The sequence below is a fragment of the Penicillium cataractarum genome (genome assembly GCF_028827025.1).
Source record: "Penicillium cataractarum strain IBT 29864 chromosome Unknown utg000002l, whole genome shotgun sequence".
Classification (NCBI taxonomy): Eukaryota; Fungi; Ascomycota; class Eurotiomycetes; order Eurotiales; family Aspergillaceae; genus Penicillium; species Penicillium cataractarum.
The window spans coordinates 5661498-5680244 of NW_026622738.1; the positions used below are offsets into that span (position 1 = coordinate 5661498).

Here is an 18747-nt window from a genome sequence, read left to right on the forward strand (position 1 = left end):
CTGAGCTTTGTGGGGTCTTGATGCCTCATCAAGTCCGAAGAGCTGATATGGGTTGCCCATACTTACCTGAAGAGCTATTGTAGGAACGCTACGACCATGACCCTAATTTCGCATGGACACAGAAAGCGAGACTGCGTGGAAGCATTAAAGTGACGATTCAATTTCATAATTCTGTATCGTAGATGAGACCCAACCCCTAGCAAGCATATTTACTCCCAAGCACAATCACAGCCACTCAGAAAATGCAAAAGCAGACTGCCATCCAATACATACACCCCGAAAACGGAAATACATGCCGTCATTCACGCATTATGGACAAGGGGATTCAGGGCCAACAAATAAAGACTGAAGCGTTCCTCTCCGAGATGCACATTTACGCCAACCGCAAGACTGAAGAAAAAAAATAAAGGAAAACAAGAAAATCACAACCACAGTAGCAACTCCCGGTCCACATAATACACATCATTCCTTCAAACATGTTCACAGAAAGCCCTTGGTGTTGCTGGGCTTCCGCTGGGGCATTGTGTCATACCCATATGCAGCACTGCCCTTTCGACTGCCTGCGTCGCTGATCGCTGCCATGGGGGAACGGCCGATTGTGGCGCCCCTTGCTTTCCAACCATCTAGCTCGCGCTCCAGGTACAGTACTTTTTCGCGCTCCTCGCGAAGATCGCGCTCTGCGCGGCGAGCTTGCAGCTGTGTTTCGGTATCACCTTGCTGGAGCTCCTCGATATTCTTGAGGAGCCTTTCAATCCTATCCCGAGCCTTGTTAACCTCATCATTGAGCTGGGTGTTCATCTTATCCCGCCGGTCGATCTGGGACTGGAGGTCCTTAACAGTACGATCAACATTGCGAAGGGAGCGCTGCTCAGCAGTGTGCTTGTTCTCCTGCTCCTCGAGATGGGTTTCCAGCTACAATGAATTAGCAACCACGAATGTAGAATTTGAGATGATTAGTGAAACTTACCTCCTTGATACGTTTGTGCAGGAATCGGACATCTTGGCTACCGGAAGAATAGCCCTTAGTCTCGAGGTCAACACAACGGAGCTGCACCTCCTTGAGTTGCTTTTCAAGACCAGCCTTCTCCTTGAATAGCTGAGCATTGGTTTCACGCTCGGCAGTAAGCTCCTTCTGCATCTCAGTGGCGAGAGCGTCAGCACGGCGCATCTTGCCAACTGCCGCGGAAGAAACGTCCTCCTGTTGCGCAAGTTTGGACTTGAGCTCGAGAAGTTCACGGTCCATGCTGGCAGCATTTCGCATTGAAGGGCTTTCACCCTTTGCCAGGTCCTCAAGACGCTCACCAGCTTCGGCAAGGCGACCTTCGAGCATCTTCTTGTCCTTCAGAAGCAAGTCACGCTCGGCCGTGACATCATCCACGGAGGTACGTAGAGTCCGCACCTGAGAGAGGAGGGACACGACCTTAGTCTGAGCCTCACTGTGCGCACTGGCAGCTTCGTCGCGGGAGTTGGTAATGTCCTGCATGACGAGCTCCAAGCGCGCTTTCTCCTTGGCCCAAGTGGAGCTGTTGAGTACCTCGTTGTCCCACTTGCTCCGAAGATCCTCGAGCTCTTCACGCAGCCGCGAGTTCTCTCCACGGACATTGAGTAACCGCTCACGCTCCATCTCGAGCTCACCATTAATGGTCGAGAACTCGCGCTGGTACTTTTGGCGGGTCTGTTCCATCGAGGTTTCCTTGTCCTCGATGTCAATAGCCCGCTGGTTGCGGTAGTCCTCGAGCTCATTCTGGAGACGTTGCTTGGCTTGCAAGGCACCCTGTAGCTCGGCAGCCTGATCTTCCATGCGGGCTTCCAAGGACTGCGTCTGACGCTGCAAGTCCTCCACAAGAGCATCCATCTCCTTTCTCTCAGACATGATCTGTGCACAGGTGTCTTCGGCCTCCTGGCATCGAGACTTGGCAAATTGCTCAGCGCGAGAGGCCTTCAAGACAGTGATTTCCGCTTGCTCGAGCTTGCTGAAGTATTCATCGGCACGACTCTTGAATAGACTCAGGCTTGACTCAAGGTCAGCGCTGCGCGATGTTTCCGCATCCAGGCGAATGTGCAGATCAGAGAATTCTTGAAGGAGCTGGTTTCGGCTAGCAATGTCTTGTTCTCTGGCCGCTTGGAGCTCCTGGGCTTCAGATCGGGCGTCTCGGACCTCAACTTCAAGGGCAGCCCTGCTGCGCTTAAGTTTTTCGTACTGTGATTTCGCATCGCCAAACTCCGACAAAGCATCGTTGTGAACCTTAAGCAAAGACCGACGAGATTGTTCCTGGGAATTGATGAGATCGAACAACTCCTCGTGAGACTTGGCCTGCACGTCACGAAGAGACAGCTCTCCAGAGCGAATGCTGCGTTCCAGCGCCGAGACCTTCTTAGCGGAATCGTCAAGCTGGCCATGAAGGCGGCCATTTTCACGCTCCAGAAGCTGCATGCGGCGGATTGACGGGCTGTCATCCTGCCAAATATCGCGGGACGACGTAGATTGTTGAAGCTGGCTCTGAAGATGCTTGTTCTGCATTTCAGTCATTTGAAGCTTGTTCTGCAGCTCCTCGATTTCCGCGGCGGTGTCCATCCGTCTTTGGTAGCCCACAGTATCGACTGTTCTGTCGGATCGGGCCGAGTCATTGGCACCTTCATACACGTTGTTGTACCGTCGGTTCGGGGTTGAGGGGTTCGAAATCCTCTTGAGAGCATTCTCGGAGTTCTTCCGGAAGTGGGAAGGGGCGCGGTTGTTGGCCACTTCATTCTGATCAATCTCTTCAAGCAAAGCACGCTTGGAAGACGAGTACCTCGAATCAAGCTCCTTCATCTCGTCGGCGTGACGGCGGCGCATCTCTGAGAGCTGGCTTTCCGCGCGAGCGTATTTCTCCTCCGTGATTTGAAGCTTGTGTTGAACGTCGTTAAGCACCTGGGCCAGATCCACTTGTTTTGACAAATGTGGCTGGACAGCCTCCCAAGACTTCGTGGGCTCAGAGGCCTCGGGTTCGAAGACTCTGTGCAGGAGAATCAATTGGCGGTGGAGGTCCTCGATCTCTTTGTTTGCCTTGTCCAGAGACCCTTGCATTTGTCGAGTATTTGCCTGGGCCTGGCCTCGCAGCTGTCGTTCGTTTTCAAGGTTCCGATTGACCTCCGCAAGCTGAAGGTTCGCAGTGGATGCAGCTTTCTCGGCATTGCGACTGTTCTTGTGCTCCCGGTTGACTTCATGATTGAGATCCTCAAGGCTTAAAGACAGCTTCTCCTTTTGTTTCTCTAGCGAAGTGATTGCAAGCTGCGAATCTCCAAGCTGCTTTTGAAGTTTCTTATTCTCCTCCTCAATCTTGGACTTCTCCTTCTGGAGGGTTGCGAGTCGGAGTCGGTTGCTGTCGCTTGCCTTAGAGTTTGAGCGGGCAATGTCAAGATTCTTTTGTTGAATCTTGGTCAGAAGAGATCGATTATCATTCTCGGAGGCTGTGAGGCGGCCCTTTAAAGTAACAAGCTCTCTTTCAAGACGTTCTTTGTGTTGGTCATGGCGAAGACGGAAATTATCAGATTCGGAGATGGCGTGCTCCAACTCTTGCACACGGACCGAAAGCTGATATCGCTCTGCCTCAAGATCTTCGAGGAGTTGCATTTTCTCCTCGAGATCTGTACGCATGCTCATGATGCGCTCCTCGGACTGGTTCTTGAGCTTAAGTTCAATTTCGGCCTCTGCATTCAAGCGAGCATTCTCGACTGCCGTGAAACGTTCGCGGAGCTTAATCAACTCAGATTGCAGGTCCTTCCTCGACTTCTCGGCCGCAACCCGCGCTTCAGTGGCACGACGAAGGCTGTCCTGTTGAATGTACATCTCCTTCTCAATCTCAATCTTAGATTCGTTCAGTGAGTTGTACTTGTCAGTCAGCTCGGCAAGGTTGTGCTCGGCAAGCATCTGAACATCGTCTCTAGATTGACGCTCTCGACTGAGGTCTGCTTCAGCCTGGAAGAGCTGAGCCTTGAGGTCGTTGGCTTGCTGTTCCAACAACTTCCTGCTCTCTCCCGCCTCAGCATCTTCGGACCTTTTTTCTTCAAGCAATCGCTTAACATCCGCAGCTTCTCGCTCAAGCTGGGTCTTTTCAGAGCGCATGGCGTCTCGCTCAGCTTGAATTTCACGAAGACGGGCCTGCATGTTGTCGTGTCGAGTAGCAAGAGACTTCTTCTCAACCTCCATACCTCGTCTGTCTTCGTCATACTTCTTCAAGTCATTACGAAGAACAGCCATTTCGCTTTCCTTGCGACGAAGAAGATCTTCATAACTCGTCGTTGTGGAGGTGAGATCGTTAATCTGCTGACGGATCGATTGATTCTCGGTCATCGTGTCGCGAAGCTGCTTTTTCGTCTTGTCGAGCTCTTTAGAAGTGTGGGCAAGTTTGACATCGAGATCCTGGTCTGTCTTCAACAGTTTGGCCTCAAGCTCATGAAGTTTGCGATCCTTGAGGCTAAGGTGGCTCTGAAGCATCTTGATCTCTTGACCGAGCTCCTGAATCTGACCATCTTTCCCAGAGAACTCACCCTCCATGCCAGCAAGACGAGCATCGAGTTCCTCTAAGCGAGTTTGTAGCCCATTCTTCTCAGCCTCCAGTTTCTGGATGATCAGACCTGCTTGTTCAAGCTGCGTAATTCGCAGTTGTAACTGCTCGTCGGTCTTCTTCTTGGCATCGACCAAGTCATCTAGTTGCTCTTCCAGCTTCTCTTGATCAGCAATCGCCTCGGCGAGTTTTTCGGTTAGCTCGCCCTCGCGGTCTTGCAGGCGCCTGAAGATCTCCTCTTTGTCGAGCGCGAGGGCACGTTCGCTTTCCAACGTCTGCTGGATCTTCTGGATCTCGATCTCCGTGCGGCGTCTTTCCTCGTCCAGTTTCTGTCGGTCGGAAAGCTCGTGCTTCATCTTCATCTCGAGCTCCTTGATCTTATCGTCTCTCTTCTTGACTTCTTTGGCCGTCCGTGTATCGCCAAGCAGAGGCTTCATCCGGGAGAAGAGGCACCACCATGGGCTATCCTTGAGCTCGAGATAAGCATGGAAATTTTGCTGAATGATGCGAGTTGCTTCAGCACGGTACAAGCGCTTGTTGGAAATGCGCCGCTGGACAAAACCACGGGCGAGTGACTGAAAGCGAGTCATAATAGTTCGGATGAGCTGGTCTCGCTTGTCTTCTAGATCGGCCAGAACACCAGCTCGGAAGAAGACCTTGGTGCGACCAACGCGGTACCAAGCCCTGTCCATACCAAGCTTCTCCAGCATGATTCGTGCTGCGCTTTGGCCTTCCAGATACCCCTTGGGCATATTCTGACAAAGCACTTCGTATCGCTGACGGAATTCTGCGAATGGAAGTCGATTGGGGAAGCCGGTCCGGGCAATTCTGATTCCCTCAAGTACACCGTTGCACCGTAGTTGATCCAGAACCAATGGGGCATGCAACATCTTAGGGCGTTTCTTGTGGTTCGGCAGAATACAACGCACGAAGTGAGGATGAGTCGAGTGAAGCTGCGTCATCAAACTAGAGAGCTGCTCCTTGTGGCGTTGGGCGACTGTTCGGAACAAGCCCTTCTTGACCCGGCTGCGGGGATAATCGCCACCTTCTTCGGGGTCCGCGCAATCTGCGAATAGGTTCGCAACGTGCTGATCATCAGAACCCGCGAGGAGGCGAGTGATATTGTCATTCATCGGGTCCTTGTTCTTCTCCAGCCAGTCGTGGGTGGTATACTCTACCTCAGCGGCATAATGCGTAAGAACGAAGCCCTGGTTGAGACGAGAAGCGCGGTATTTGGGAGTCTTGCGGTCCCAGAGAGAGTGAAGTTTCTCCGTGAACGATTTGTCCGTGGCTTTGGGCATCACACAGTCTTCGTCAAGGCAAGAGAAGATGCCAATGGGGTTGGTCAATTCGATCAAATCAATGGTTGGCTGCAAGTCCTTGCCAAAGTCGATGAATTGCCACTCGATCTGCTCCCGAGCATACTCCTCTTGCTCGAGAACAAACATGTGGTGGTTGAAGAACTGCTGGAGTTTTTCGTTGGTATAGTTAATGCAGAGCTGCTCGAAACTGTTGTTCTCGAAAATCTCGAAACCAGCAATATCAAGTACACCAATGAAGTAGTTATCGTCGGCCACGGAGCGACCGAGCTGGTTGTTGATGCGAGTGACCAGGTCACCAAACCCACGCTCATAAATACCCTTGGACAAAGCATCCAAAGCCAGGCGCACTTGATCAGGCGTCTGTACTTTTTCAACCCACTCACGACCAGCCTTCACTCTTGGGTGCAGCAATCCCTTGACAAAAGCTTCAGCTGGAATGCCCAAAAGCCGACAAGCCTTCTCCACGCTGGCGTAGCCATCGGGGGCCAGAGCAGCTTGATCGGCGCGCACACTCTCTTTGGCCACGGTGACATTACCCAGGTGGAGTACGGCGGCGATGGTGCGCAAAATGCACATCTGGTCTTCTTCGGAGAAGTTCATCACATGGAAGGCCTCGATCAGCGAATTCCATTCATCTCTATCGGAGACTCCAACAATGGAATCGTTGCCATCCTTCGTGTACGCAAAATGCTCGATCTGGAGATCTTGGAGTAACAACCTTTCTCGGGTTGTCCGATCCGCACCTTGCAGCAACTGATAGAAAATGTGATAATTCCGCTCGTTGGAGTTGGGCTTGACCACTCGTGATTTCTCAAGCAGGTACCAGTCGATCCATGCGCCGCAGATCTGGCCAGATCGGGAAAATTCAATGCGGATGAATTTTCCAAAGCGAGAAGAGTTATGGTTGCGAACTGTTTGGGCGTTTCCAAATGCTTCGAGGATAGGATTGGCGCGAAGGATTTGCTGGGACAAGTTCGATAGCTGCTTGGTTCCTGACCGGCCGTATGGGGTATCAGAAGTTGCGACGGCTGCCAGGTATTGAATGACCTTCTTGGTGTTCTCGGTTTTACCAGCACCGGATTCACCACTAATTATAGCTGGTCAGACCTGGTCTCAAAAATGGACACATACGAAAGGAGAGACTTACGTCACCAGGATACTTTGGTTTTCCCCTTCCTCCACCAGGTTGCGGAATGCCTCATCTGCCATCGCGAAAATATGGGGCCGGGTCTCTTCTCTTCCACGGCCCTTGTACATTTTCACATACTCATTCGTATAGATTGGCAGAGGGCAGTATGGGTTGATTGTTACCAAGAAAAGGCCCGAATACGTCTATCGAGGAGTGGAATCAGTATTGCGGGGCGAACAGGATTCCATGGTAAGCGGATACTCACATAAATCAAGTCGGATTGGTATCTGGTATGTAAGTTGTGAACCACAGAGGCTTCATTCAAGTGAGTCAGCTCCGCCATATCGTCTGCCTTGTCAAACTTCGCCGGGTTGACCTTGTCAACCTGGTCGGCATCTACTTCACGCTGCTATGCATGCTGTCAGTCAATGCTCAGATGCCTTGCAAAGTAGAAAGCGATCCTACCTCGCCATCGTCAGTCTGTACTAGCAGACGACCTCCTTCCAATTCTTCCAACACAAGCCCGCGCACGAACGCTTTTTCAGTGTCGCGCAACCACACGTATTTGTTCCCGGAGAAGTCATTGTCGCCCTCCAGGCCGCGGATTTGGTCCGCACCCCGCCGTAGCTCTTCGGACTTGATAAAGCTCGGCGCAAAAGTTCCGGAGGATGCGTCCTTACGTGCCGAGTTCGATCTTTGGCGAGTGATGGATGTTGAAGATCGACTGGGGGTGAGCTGTGAGACTGATGCATTGCGAAGATGTCCTCTTGCCAACTCCAATCCATTTGAGGGACTTATGATGGCAGATTTGGGCCGTTTTTGTGAGTGTGGTGCTGGCGATGGGGAGGACCGCCCAAATGGGTTGGCCCGCTTGGGCGAGCTGTTGAGTTGAGAGGGGAGCATGACGGGCGGGTTGTTCAATAGCACATTATTCGGGGTGACAATCGTTTCCCATAGCCAAGAGAGGCAATCTAAAGACAATGAAAAGAATGTGACGTGGGGAGGAAAGAGAAGAAAGTAATCAAGGAAAGAAACAAGTCGTAGAGAAATGACCCCAATAACGAACCTAGCGTGAGGGGACCGACGTGTGATGTAAAGCGGAGAGCTGACGCTGTTTGTTTACACTTGCGTTCCTCGGGTGCCCGCCGATCGCTGGTCCGTGCGCTCATCTATATCACGTGATTCGAATCCGCTTTTTTCGCGGGCGCTTAACTTCGATGATTTCACAGTTCTGTATCCCACACGTCCTTGTTGCTTAGCGCCCCGTTGTTCTCAGCCCTCTTGCTTTTTCCCGCTTGGTCAAGAGATACGAGTTCTTGCTCCTTCCTTTACTTTCATTCATCATCCATCGGCCTGTCTGCTTCGCGGAAGTGGAAGTAATAATCTTCGTCAGAACAGAAAAGCTTGAACCGACTCGCGCTGTATCACACTTGAACGAATATGGGATGGTATCTTTGACTTCACTCATGCCTTCCTAGATAACCTTGTCTACGGAAATCCTCATATCGTACCGGCCTCCCCTGCGCACCTTCCGCGCTCTGATTCCATTTCAACATGTCAAATCAACCGCCTCCTCCATTTGGTGGCCACCAAAGCTATGCGCAACAGTGGCCGCTACCATTTCCTTCGATGATTCCTCCAAACTTTGCCCCAAATTCGGAATCGCAAGCTACAGGACCACCACCCTTACTCGACCCTTCGCAGGCTTTTGAGTATAACCTGGGCATCGCCAACGCCAACTCGCGTCAACCAGCTCAGGGCAACTCTGGCGATCCGAGCATCTTTCTACCTCCTCAGTTCCCATTTATGGGCCAGATGGACCTATCACAATTTGTACCGCCGTTCCCCCAAATGCCTCTCCCTCCGTTCGGGTTTCCACCAATGCCAGCACCGCCGGGGTCGTCCAGCATTCCGCCAGTGTCCATGAATTCCCACGGAGCCGTCGCAACCAACGCCTCCAGTTCTCAGAGTCGAGTTGGAGATGTTGAGAGCCCATCAGACTCAAATCGCGAGGAGGGTGAAGTTAGCGAAGGAGAGATCAGGCAACCTGTCAATGGTACAAAAACTAGGGCGAGTCATGCATCCGCTGCTCAACCCGGGAGCTTAGAAGAGGGCGAAACATTTTCTTCACCGTCATCAGCTTCGACCAGAAGTAGCTCACGTACGTAATCTCTAATTCTGTTCTGTTACTGCTCTTTACTGACTTGTTTCAGCCTACAACCCCCCTCTGTCGGTTTCTGCGGACGCAGACGTGGTCAATCGCGCAATAGAACTGCAGAAACAGGATGCAGCAACACCGAAGTTGGATGTTTCTCCACCTTCCAAATCTGCGGCGCAGCTCCGTGTTCAGGCACAGGGGGCTCTGCTAAGCCTAGCACCTCACAATATTCGGTATAACGAGTTGGTGGCCGAGGGTATCAACCCAGCGATCCTGAAAAAATTATATGAAGAGGTCGGTATCAGAGTCGCGACTCCCCAACTTACGAAACCGGCAGCCGTGGCGCCGGCTGAGAAAACCGCGAAGCCCGAACTTCCTGTGCAAGTCCAAAGACCAAAGGAGACGACTCAACCCGACAAGAACAATATCCCGCCACCGCCTGCTCCTAGCGCCGCGCCGTCTGATACTAGCAAACCTATGGAAAGAAAGGAGCTCATTGCTCAAATGCTTGCTGCTAAAGCTGCAAAGGCTTCTCGACCCAATACTCCTAAAGAAGTATCAGGAGAAAGTCAACCAGCGGCAGCTGCACATAGTCCATCGGTTACTCCTTCCAGTGAGAAGGCCAAGGAGAATGGAGCAGCTGTGAAGGAGAAGAACAAGGCTCAAACAGAATTAGCTCGGCAGCGAATTGAGGCTCTCAAGAAACAAGCATTGTTGAAAAGCCAACAAAGGGCTCAACAGCTCAGCCAGGCGTCCCAAGAGGAGAAGCCTCTGATGCCCTCGGGTCATTCTGCACCAGCTATCCATCATCCACTCCCTGTCCGCCCACCTGCTCCTCATCCTTCTGACACCGCTGGAATTCCAGGTCTTTCTTTGACCGAACCGAATCCAGAGGTAGAATCACAATCTTCCAGTGGAGGATCATCGGGTATCGCTGTTGACTCAACTCCATTGGCTAGAGCCAACCAGCGCAAACGGCCCCGGGCGTCTGATTTTGATGATGCAGGCGCCATCCCAAAAAAGCATTTCCAAGCGCCAGCCCCGTACGTTCGTCAAGATTCTGATAAACTTATCATTCATATCAGTGATGACGAATCTTTATACGGAGATGACGAAGGTGAGGATATGGATGTAGATTCAAGTCCTGACCAAGATTCCGCGCCTGCGACTATCAGCACGCCTCTTGAGATTCCTCGACTTCAACTCCAAAGATCCGTCCCGGGTACAAGGGCTTCTACGTCTACCCCGCAAGCGTCAACACGTCCCAGTGATCAAGAGCAAATGCGTCAGAAGACTCTTGAAATTCAAGCTCTACATCGAAAGATTGCCGAGATGGAGGAGCGACGGAAAGCAAAGCTTGCGGCGAGCCGAACTCAATCTCCGCGCACGCTGGAAGATTCGGCTCCTGCATCTGCTGCTGTTTCTGCAGTTTTTGTTGAGACGCCACCAGCGCCCCCAACCACCGATATCGGGGAAGTAAAGGAGGCAAACACTATGCCAGATGTGGACAAACTTCGTCAACAGACGGCATTGAAGCAGCTACGCCTTGCCGCACAACAAGGTACTTACCCGACAAGAAGCCATCCATTCCCCTTCGGCCTACCGACAGCTATAGCTAATTGTATTTTTCCATTAGCAGCAGTCACACAGTCAGCCGCAGCTTCAGAGGACATCGTGATTCCAGATGCGGACGCCCCAGCAGTGACTACTGCCAAGGAAGAAGTCGCAGCTGACCCTGCCTCTCACTGCTCTGAATCGGACTTTTATGCCGACGAGCCTACAAATGTTGATACAGTGAAGGGCTTGAATGAGGCCCATGCACCTTCTCAACTCGATGCCACTGGTTCTGTCCTGGATGAGTCCGAGGATCATTCCAGCTCCAGCGATTCTAGTTCTGACGACTCTGACTCCGACCATTCTGATTCCGGCAATTCTGATTCCGGCAATTCTGTTTCTGTTTCCGGCGAATCTAATTCCCACGAGGATTCAGCTAGTGAGGAAGAAGTTGAGGAGTCAGATGCAGAGGCCATGGTGGGCACGGCTCAGATAGCGGACGATGGTCAGATGCAAATTGACACTCCAGGGCATGCTCTGCCTGACCGACCACCCGTTACTGCGATTGAAGATGAAGCTGAAGCCGTCGAAGACGATGCCGAAGACAGCTTCGATGACATTGATGAGGACGAATCTGAAGCCGAATCCGAAAGAGAATCTGAAGTTGAGCCTGAAAACGAGTTTAAAGACGAGCCTGAAGACAAGCTTGAAGACGAGGAAGACGAGTACGAACCCGCTGACCACAATGGTCAGGAGGGTGACTTGTCCGATGCCGAATCTTCTGCGGAGTCACAAGCCTATGAACCTCCGGAGCCGGACACTGGCGCGGAATCGCCTCACTCGACCTACAGCCCGCCTCCCCCTGCCCCCCTAGAAGATACTGCAGATGTGGACCCTCTGCTTGATATATCTCGAATTGAAAAACCACTAACGGAGACCCCTCGGGTGTCCTTTCTAGAGGCAAGGCCAGTATATCAGGGGTCGGATGCGGATATCCTTGGTGTATGAAAAACACCTTTCCCAGAGGAGAAAACTCATCGTGATCTTGGACTAATCCCCTACAGGCTAAATCTTCGCCCCAAACCTCAGTGCCAAAGTTCTCTCCCTACGTCAGTCCCTTGCGATACTTCAAGGCCTATCGCTACCACCCTCGCTACACTGAAGAGGTTTCGGACGGCTACCGTTCGCTGACTTACAGCCATGAAATCGATTCGATGAAATCTTTTTGCCCATTCGAATTGGCCGGTGGTGTGTGCAATGATCGGTCCTGTGAATTCCAGCACTTCCGGGACATGAGTCTAAGCGGTGCGTCGACAAATTAACAGCCGTGCATCTTCCGATATGGTCTTCCTTTCTACTTTGCCTTTTATTTTCCTTCTACTGCACCATTCTTGGCCACTTTCGTGACCGTTTTACCTCCATTCCAACTCCCTAACCCCCCGTCAATGCCCGTCACTTCATCTGCTATTTCTTTCTTACCCCGTCCACTCGCTGACCACAGTGCTATTAACCTTGACAGATGACAAGATTCTCATTCAAATGGGATCTGTCCGAGAAGGACAAACCGAAGAAGAAAAAGAAACCTACCTCGCCGGGTTAAAAGAGATCATCAACGAGATGCGGCGTGACAAGGTGAAAGATTTCAGCACCGTGGCTTCTGAGATAGCCGCATACCGTAGGCGCTTTCTCCAAGACCCATCGCGTGTCTTGCCCCTGTAACATTTCACAATCCTTCCAGCACACAATGGCCCCTCATAACACGAGTGGGCATCTTGAAAGGTGAGCTGGCATTTCCACCTTGCCTTCTGGTGAGCGCACTCTGCCAACTCAGCCGGCGAGTATCCGCCGAGTTTTTGCTATGCAACATCAACCACTTCTCTTTTGCGATACCCCCTTCGCCCGTCCCACAGCTGGACACTGAGGCATTTCCTTGACTCACTTTCCTTCCACCTTCTTTCTTGTGCACGCATTATTAGCCCGCTCGGCGTTTTCTGCATTTGAACCACAATCCGACTTGCATGCAACTGCGGTAATCTTGACCCGTTCTGGATCAGCTTCTGATCTTCGTCGATTTTTTCGCATCATGAGCTACCTGTTGCTCGCGGCGAATCGGCGTTGAGGATATATGCGTCTTTTCCAGCTGTTGGTCGTAACTTTGCTCTTCAGCTTCGGTGGGGAGCCGTGCAACTTGCTCGAGCTCCTCGTTGCGCCGATATGGTTTTTTTTAGTTTTTATTCTTTTCTTTTGGAACGTGGGGGGTGTATGAGTATGATTCGTCGGTCGATGGATCCTTTTCCAGCACATATTCATAGCAACAGTGAACATGCTTTGTCAATCTTCAAACAATCTTCCCTCGTAACAAATGCTGCGTACGAGTCATGACACGGAGAAGTCCGAAGTCAGATGATACTAGTCCTTGCATCCAAAGCCTAACGATCCAGCAAGCAACTTGGTATGTTTGAAACCTGATTCGATGCTCATCCTGCATGGGCAAGTTCTCCTGTATCTGGATACGACCCACGGCGTTGACGGGTCTCGCCTGCTGAATCAATTCCAACCCATTTCAACTGTAGGCCAGTCACAACATGAAACAAATGGTCTGGCCATCCAGAAAAGCGATAGAAAAACTCAATATCCATGCGTAATTACACCCGGACCTGCGTGCATGCGACACGGGATGCCCCGTCTTATCGTATCTGCACATCAAAAATAACCATAGAAATGCCGCCCGAAGTTACAAGTCCAAAAATAATCAATTCAAACCCTAGTAACAACTACATGGTATCCAGCTGGACATGAAACAAGAAACAAGAAATAACCCTATTTTCGGACCCCAGAGCCAAGAAGTAGGAGTTGGTTATGATGATGTTGTACATATTGGCGACGGCTGAGAGTAATTGCTACTAAGTATAGAACGGTCGGACAGTCTGGGGGGGCCAGAATACTGAGTGCCGGATTCAATGTACAAGACTTGCGACAGGGAACCTGCAGTCTTAGAAGGGTAGATACTAGTGTCTAGAATATTTTATTCATGGATTTCATGGTTTTTCTGGAATATTCACTCAAGAAGCTCACGTACCCTTGTAGTTTATACTACCTGATATATATCGGGAGAGGTACTGTACAACTACAGTCCCGGTCTATATTACAACCTGGGCACCACCTAATCTTGACTACGAAGCAAAAAAGCCACAGTTAAATTATTTGATTTTTGAAGTACTTTATCATTTGCATCCGGTTCTGCCGTAGATATTCGCGTGACTTACACAGGAGCAACTAGATCTCCTCATGGACACAGTGCCGAGATCCCGAGCATCAACAATCTCCAAACCTCCCATCTCCAACAATAAAGATATGTATCATGTAGCCCGAATCTTTAGCCTATGACTCAAAATCTTTCAAGGCATACAGGCCAACCCCAAACCCAGCGTACCGCATGACATCCGCCAAGGTGTGGGCGATCATGATCGGAGCCAGGATCCCCAACTCATTGGGCCGGGGAACGACGACCTTCCTGCCTCACTTTTCTGGTTGAAGAGCAGGGTTATTCCGGGGAGTTCTCGCAAGCACTAAAACACCTCTAGAAACACCTCTAGTTTATTACGCAAAGATCCCGTGGTCGCGCCCGAGGGTAAAATCGGGTTGGAATTGGACCTTGGACGAATGGACTTTGATTCTCGAGAGGAACCCGACTAGCCCACTAGTAAGTTCAGCTGGACTAGAGGAAACTCACTACGCTGTAATAGTACTCCGACAGGTCACTAGGATACAAATATCAACGTCATTGGGGCCTAAGGCGACGCTGGTGGAGTCGCGCTAAAGGGCTTCCAGCGTGTGTTCTTTAGTCTCCGCGGAACCAAACAGACGGGCATGCGACTGGCGATGATGGGCCTTGACCAGTTAAGAACCTAAGTTGTTCGCCCTAGCTCTGTATTTGACAAGGCCAAAGCCAAGACCCAAACGGCCGGGGCGTAACCCGGAGAAGGGGGGATGATTTATCCAGCAGCACAGCCTCCTCGGGTTGTGGATGCCGGTTCGGGCGGGGAGATGTGTTCGTTTACACTATTTGCCGGTCTCACAGTGCGATGTGGGTTGGGGGTTTGAATGGGTTCTCTTCGAGAATGCGCTTGGCGGGGCTGAGACGCGCGCGAGCGGGTTCGCGTGGGTTTGGGGTTGGGGGCGAGAAGGGGGAGGGTGAAAGGGTAAAGGATAGGTAGGTTAGTGATAAAATTAAAGAGTTGAATATTATGAGCCTGAAGTATATGGTAAATGAAAAATCAAAGATCGGAATAGCGATGAACGTTCATGTGCATGCATTAGTGAAGGAAGTATAGAATACCCCGTATGTACATCGAGATGGTTCGCGCTTCGAGGGTTATTCAGTGGGGGGCGATCAACCTTGTCGCACCGCTTCTTTACTCAGGCACATAGGGCTGTCCCAGCGTAAAACCACCCCCAAAGAGCGGTCTTCACTTCCCAGGGGAAGCAGCAGGCTTGGCGACTAGTAGCGGGGCTGGGGGGGACATTAGTCTCGTACGAAGAATTCCATACGAAGAGGAGTCAAGACGGTAAAGAACTCAACTTCCCGGGGCACTGGCAGACGCCCGGGATATGAAAAAGTGTCCAGTTAGCAACGAGACCTCAACCCCTCAGCCTATCATGAACCTGCTTAGCCCGAGTCTAGCCTGGTCGGTGGGCGTGACTGGGCCAAGCATAGCATGCACGTTGTTATTGGACCATATTCGGAGGCTCAAAGTCACGCTGATACAATCCCTGTAGAAATCCCTGTAGAACTAGCCAAGAATCAACGATGCATGCCAGGGCGTTGCGGCTCGGCCAAAGAAAAGCAGGGAAATATTACAGGGTTTCTAAGGGTTGAAGATTTGAAGACTCATACTATGACTCCTAGACTGCATGGCGCAGTCACGAGTTTGCCCGGGTTTCCTGGTTTCGGGGACCAAACAGAGTAAGCGGAGTGGAAAGAAGAAAAAACCAAGGAGTCAAATAACCTACTATTTACGGTAATCTTATTGGATCAGACAGAGAGATGACTGTCTTGAATCATGAAGACTTGAACTATAATCGGATTGAACGGGGGGTCTTGATTGGACTTGGGCGCAAGGCAGACAAGCTGGAAAAAATGGGATCCATTCTGGAATTCCCGCCCTGCTTACATCACTTTGGCCCTAAACTAATTTAAGCAGCAGAACTATATCCGGCTTTCAACTTGCGTCTCTATTCTCGTCTAAATCGTTATAATAAACCAATGATAGCGTCGGCTTTGCAAAAACGTAGCAGATGTAAAACAGGGGAGTAATAAATCAGAATGCAGAAAATCAAAAACATATGGTAAATGTCACATGTAGGAATAAATGGAAGTAAAAAAAAAGACAGAAAAAGAAATAATGAAAATGCACCAGGCCCAATGCTCATAATCCTTCCGATCCCGCTTGCAAAAAAAAAAGATACAGAAAAAAGCAAACCAATGAAACAAGCTCAATCATTCAATCCACAAATAGACTCAAGATGCTGACAATGGAAATGGCAAAAAAACTCAATCAAGCTCAAACAATCAGAATGTCAAAAATAGCACATCAAAGTAGTCGGAGTCACTAAACACAGACAAGTTAGCAAGTCAATTCTAGTCTATAGATCAAACAATAGCGAAAAGAGGGCTGGCTCTTACCATAGCAGACATGAGAGGCATCAAAAAAAAAGAGTCTGTCTTCGCCAGCAAAGACAGTAGACACGGCAAAGGTGTTTACTTGACTTGCTCGCAGCTGCTGCAAGCCTCGTGATCGCAAGAAACGCATCGAGGTTGGTTGTTATAGACCTTGGGTCCATCACCGCATCGGCAGCAGATGTACATGTATGTCTCGGTGTAGCATTGCATGGCGCCGGGGAACGGCGAGGCCAGTGCCATAGGCATTCGTCGTGATAGAGATCGAATGCTGTGGAGATCTCCCAATCCAGTGGCAGCCATAGTCTTGGTCTGCAGGGAGAGGGAGTGCGATGGGCCGATGGTCACGGCGGATGGGTAGGGCGAGGACTCGGGGCAGCCGTGGGCTGCGTGGGAGTGGGAGTGGGAGTGGTTGTAGTTGCTGTTGGTGACCTTCTCGCGAGTGCACATGGAGCAGACGTATTTACCACAGCCGATGCAGGAGTCGTAGAGCTCGGCGTTATGGGGGCCGAAGTTGCAACCGCAGCAGTACCACAGAGTTGCCATGTTGATATTGGAAGAGAGTAGTTGAATGGCTGGCCGGATAGATGGTATAGATGGCAGTCTTGTTGGAGTGCCGGTGGATATTGGTGTGAAGATTATGTTGAAGAGCCTTGTTGGTTGAAAGGATTTAAAGATGTTTGATCAAAGGCTGATCAGGATTGATAGAGTTTATGAAGAAGGTTGGATGAGGAAAGTGTTGGTTATATGTTGGATTGTTGGAAGTGTTGGATGAAGAATGAATTGAAAGAACACGAGACCAGGGAGATGCCGAGAATTATATATTGGGAATGAGAGGTTAGAGAAGTGTACGAGAACTGAAGGGTTCCAGGCATCCTTGTGGCTATCCACCGCAGGCCATCAGCCCAGGGCTCCAGGCACCCTCGAGGCATCCCAATCGGGTAAGGGGCCCTTTTGGGTCGAGTACCGATGAGCCTTGGGGCTAGAAAACTAGAAAATAAAATCGAAAATCACAGTAAAAAATCCCCAGAATACTGATATCGTGATTAGTTACGAATTTGCGGTCTAAATTCCCCTTTCTAATGGCTCAACCCGGGGTGAAGGTGGCTTTGTTGTACCTTTGTACCTTTGTACATAGTTACCCGTATACTCTCGGTCGCGCTTTGCAGCCTGCCAGCCTGAAAAGCGTGCCTTGAAGACTACGCCCAGCTGGGTTTAGCCAAGGGTGACTAGTCTACATTCAATTCGGCGATGATTATTGGGGCGCGTCTGTTTCTCGCCGAGAAATGGGCGTCTGGAATCGTCATACAGTACTAGACAAGCTCGTCTTGGGGTTGACTCAACAAACCACCTTGTCTTCTCCACCCGTGCCCTGACAGCCGCCATGTCCTGCATGGAAACTAGCCCAAGTGCTGCGGCCATTCTACACCGTCTAGAAAGAACACGAACTGTATGAAGAATGTATGGCGTGGACACTTCTCGGGCACTCCGAATCGCGGTCTGCAATCATGTTTCAACCCTTTACCCACAACCCGTTCAACCCATTCCTCAGCTGTACCCGGATAAACCCTGGGTGATGCCTTGGAGGGAATCCCCACAATTGACAGGCAGCGGCGGGCGGTGACTCGAACGGAGGAGTCACCTGCGGTCAGGTGTGCACGCTAGGCCCTCTGCTGCCTAAGGTGTGCAGAGTCATCCATTTGCAAAGTTGAAGCTTCTCGGCTTCTCGTTGGTCGCATTTGTCAAGTTGACAAGCTAATCTCCAAGAGTAATTTCGAAGGTTATCCCTTTGATTCTTTTGGGAGTCTTGCCCGGGTTCATTGGATTCTTTTTTGACATGTCTTCGAGGCTGTGTTTTTCTCGAATAAAAAGACAATTCGATATCCAATTATCCTTTCGACAAACAACAAAATAGTACTTTCTACCTTGTATAGTTCAGTTTTCTCCCATCGAGACTTTCGACATGGCCCAATCCTATTGACCACTGGGAATCTCCATTTCCACCCTATACCACCCAAGGCATACTCAATGATCGGGAAACGGCAACTCCATGTCTCAACCCGGCATATTGAGGGAAATATGACACGGATAATCATCTAGTCTCTCTCCATACTCGTCAATTCGACGCTATTCCCAGCCCAGGCAACAAAGCCCGCAATCATCGTGCCCCGGCCGTTTGTTCCCCGGATACACGGCATAAATCGATATTGAATTCGAGGTCATCTATTGGATTCCGACCCTCGACTGGAACAAAAGATGCCAAGTATCACACACTAAAACCACTATGTCCGGGGCCATCGGGGCGAGGCTCCCGTGATTACGTCGGGCGGTCTGCCAAGTGGACCTGGCAGGTTTCC

At 50.7% G+C, this 18747-nt stretch overlaps 3 protein-coding genes across 3 annotated transcripts; 1 reads left to right on the forward strand and 2 right to left on the reverse strand.

Annotated features, from left to right (window-relative positions):
* Positions 1–480: 480 nt before the first annotated feature.
* Positions 481–7901, reverse strand: N7496_004085 (type II myosin; the record flags this gene model as incomplete). Its single annotated transcript, XM_056697016.1, has 5 exons — positions 481–912; positions 968–6956; positions 7017–7201; positions 7264–7407; positions 7464–7901. 5 exons carry the CDS (start codon positions 7899–7901, stop codon positions 481–483), a joined length of 7188 nt encoding a protein of 2395 aa, XP_056559228.1.
* A 651-nt stretch (positions 7902–8552) lies between these two features.
* Positions 8553–12032, forward strand: N7496_004086 (uncharacterized protein; the record flags this gene model as incomplete). The annotated part of the gene is made up of 4 exons (XM_056697017.1): positions 8553–9159; positions 9212–10717; positions 10793–11712; positions 11775–12032. 4 exons carry the CDS (start codon positions 8553–8555, stop codon positions 12030–12032), a joined length of 3291 nt encoding a protein of 1096 aa, XP_056559229.1.
* Positions 12033–16471: 4439 nt separating this feature from the next.
* N7496_004087 (uncharacterized protein) lies at positions 16472–16936 on the reverse strand (the record flags this gene model as incomplete). Its single annotated transcript, XM_056697018.1, has 1 exon — positions 16472–16936. One exon carries the CDS (start codon positions 16934–16936, stop codon positions 16472–16474), a length of 465 nt encoding a protein of 154 aa, XP_056559230.1.
* Between the last annotated feature and the right edge of the window lie 1811 nt (positions 16937–18747).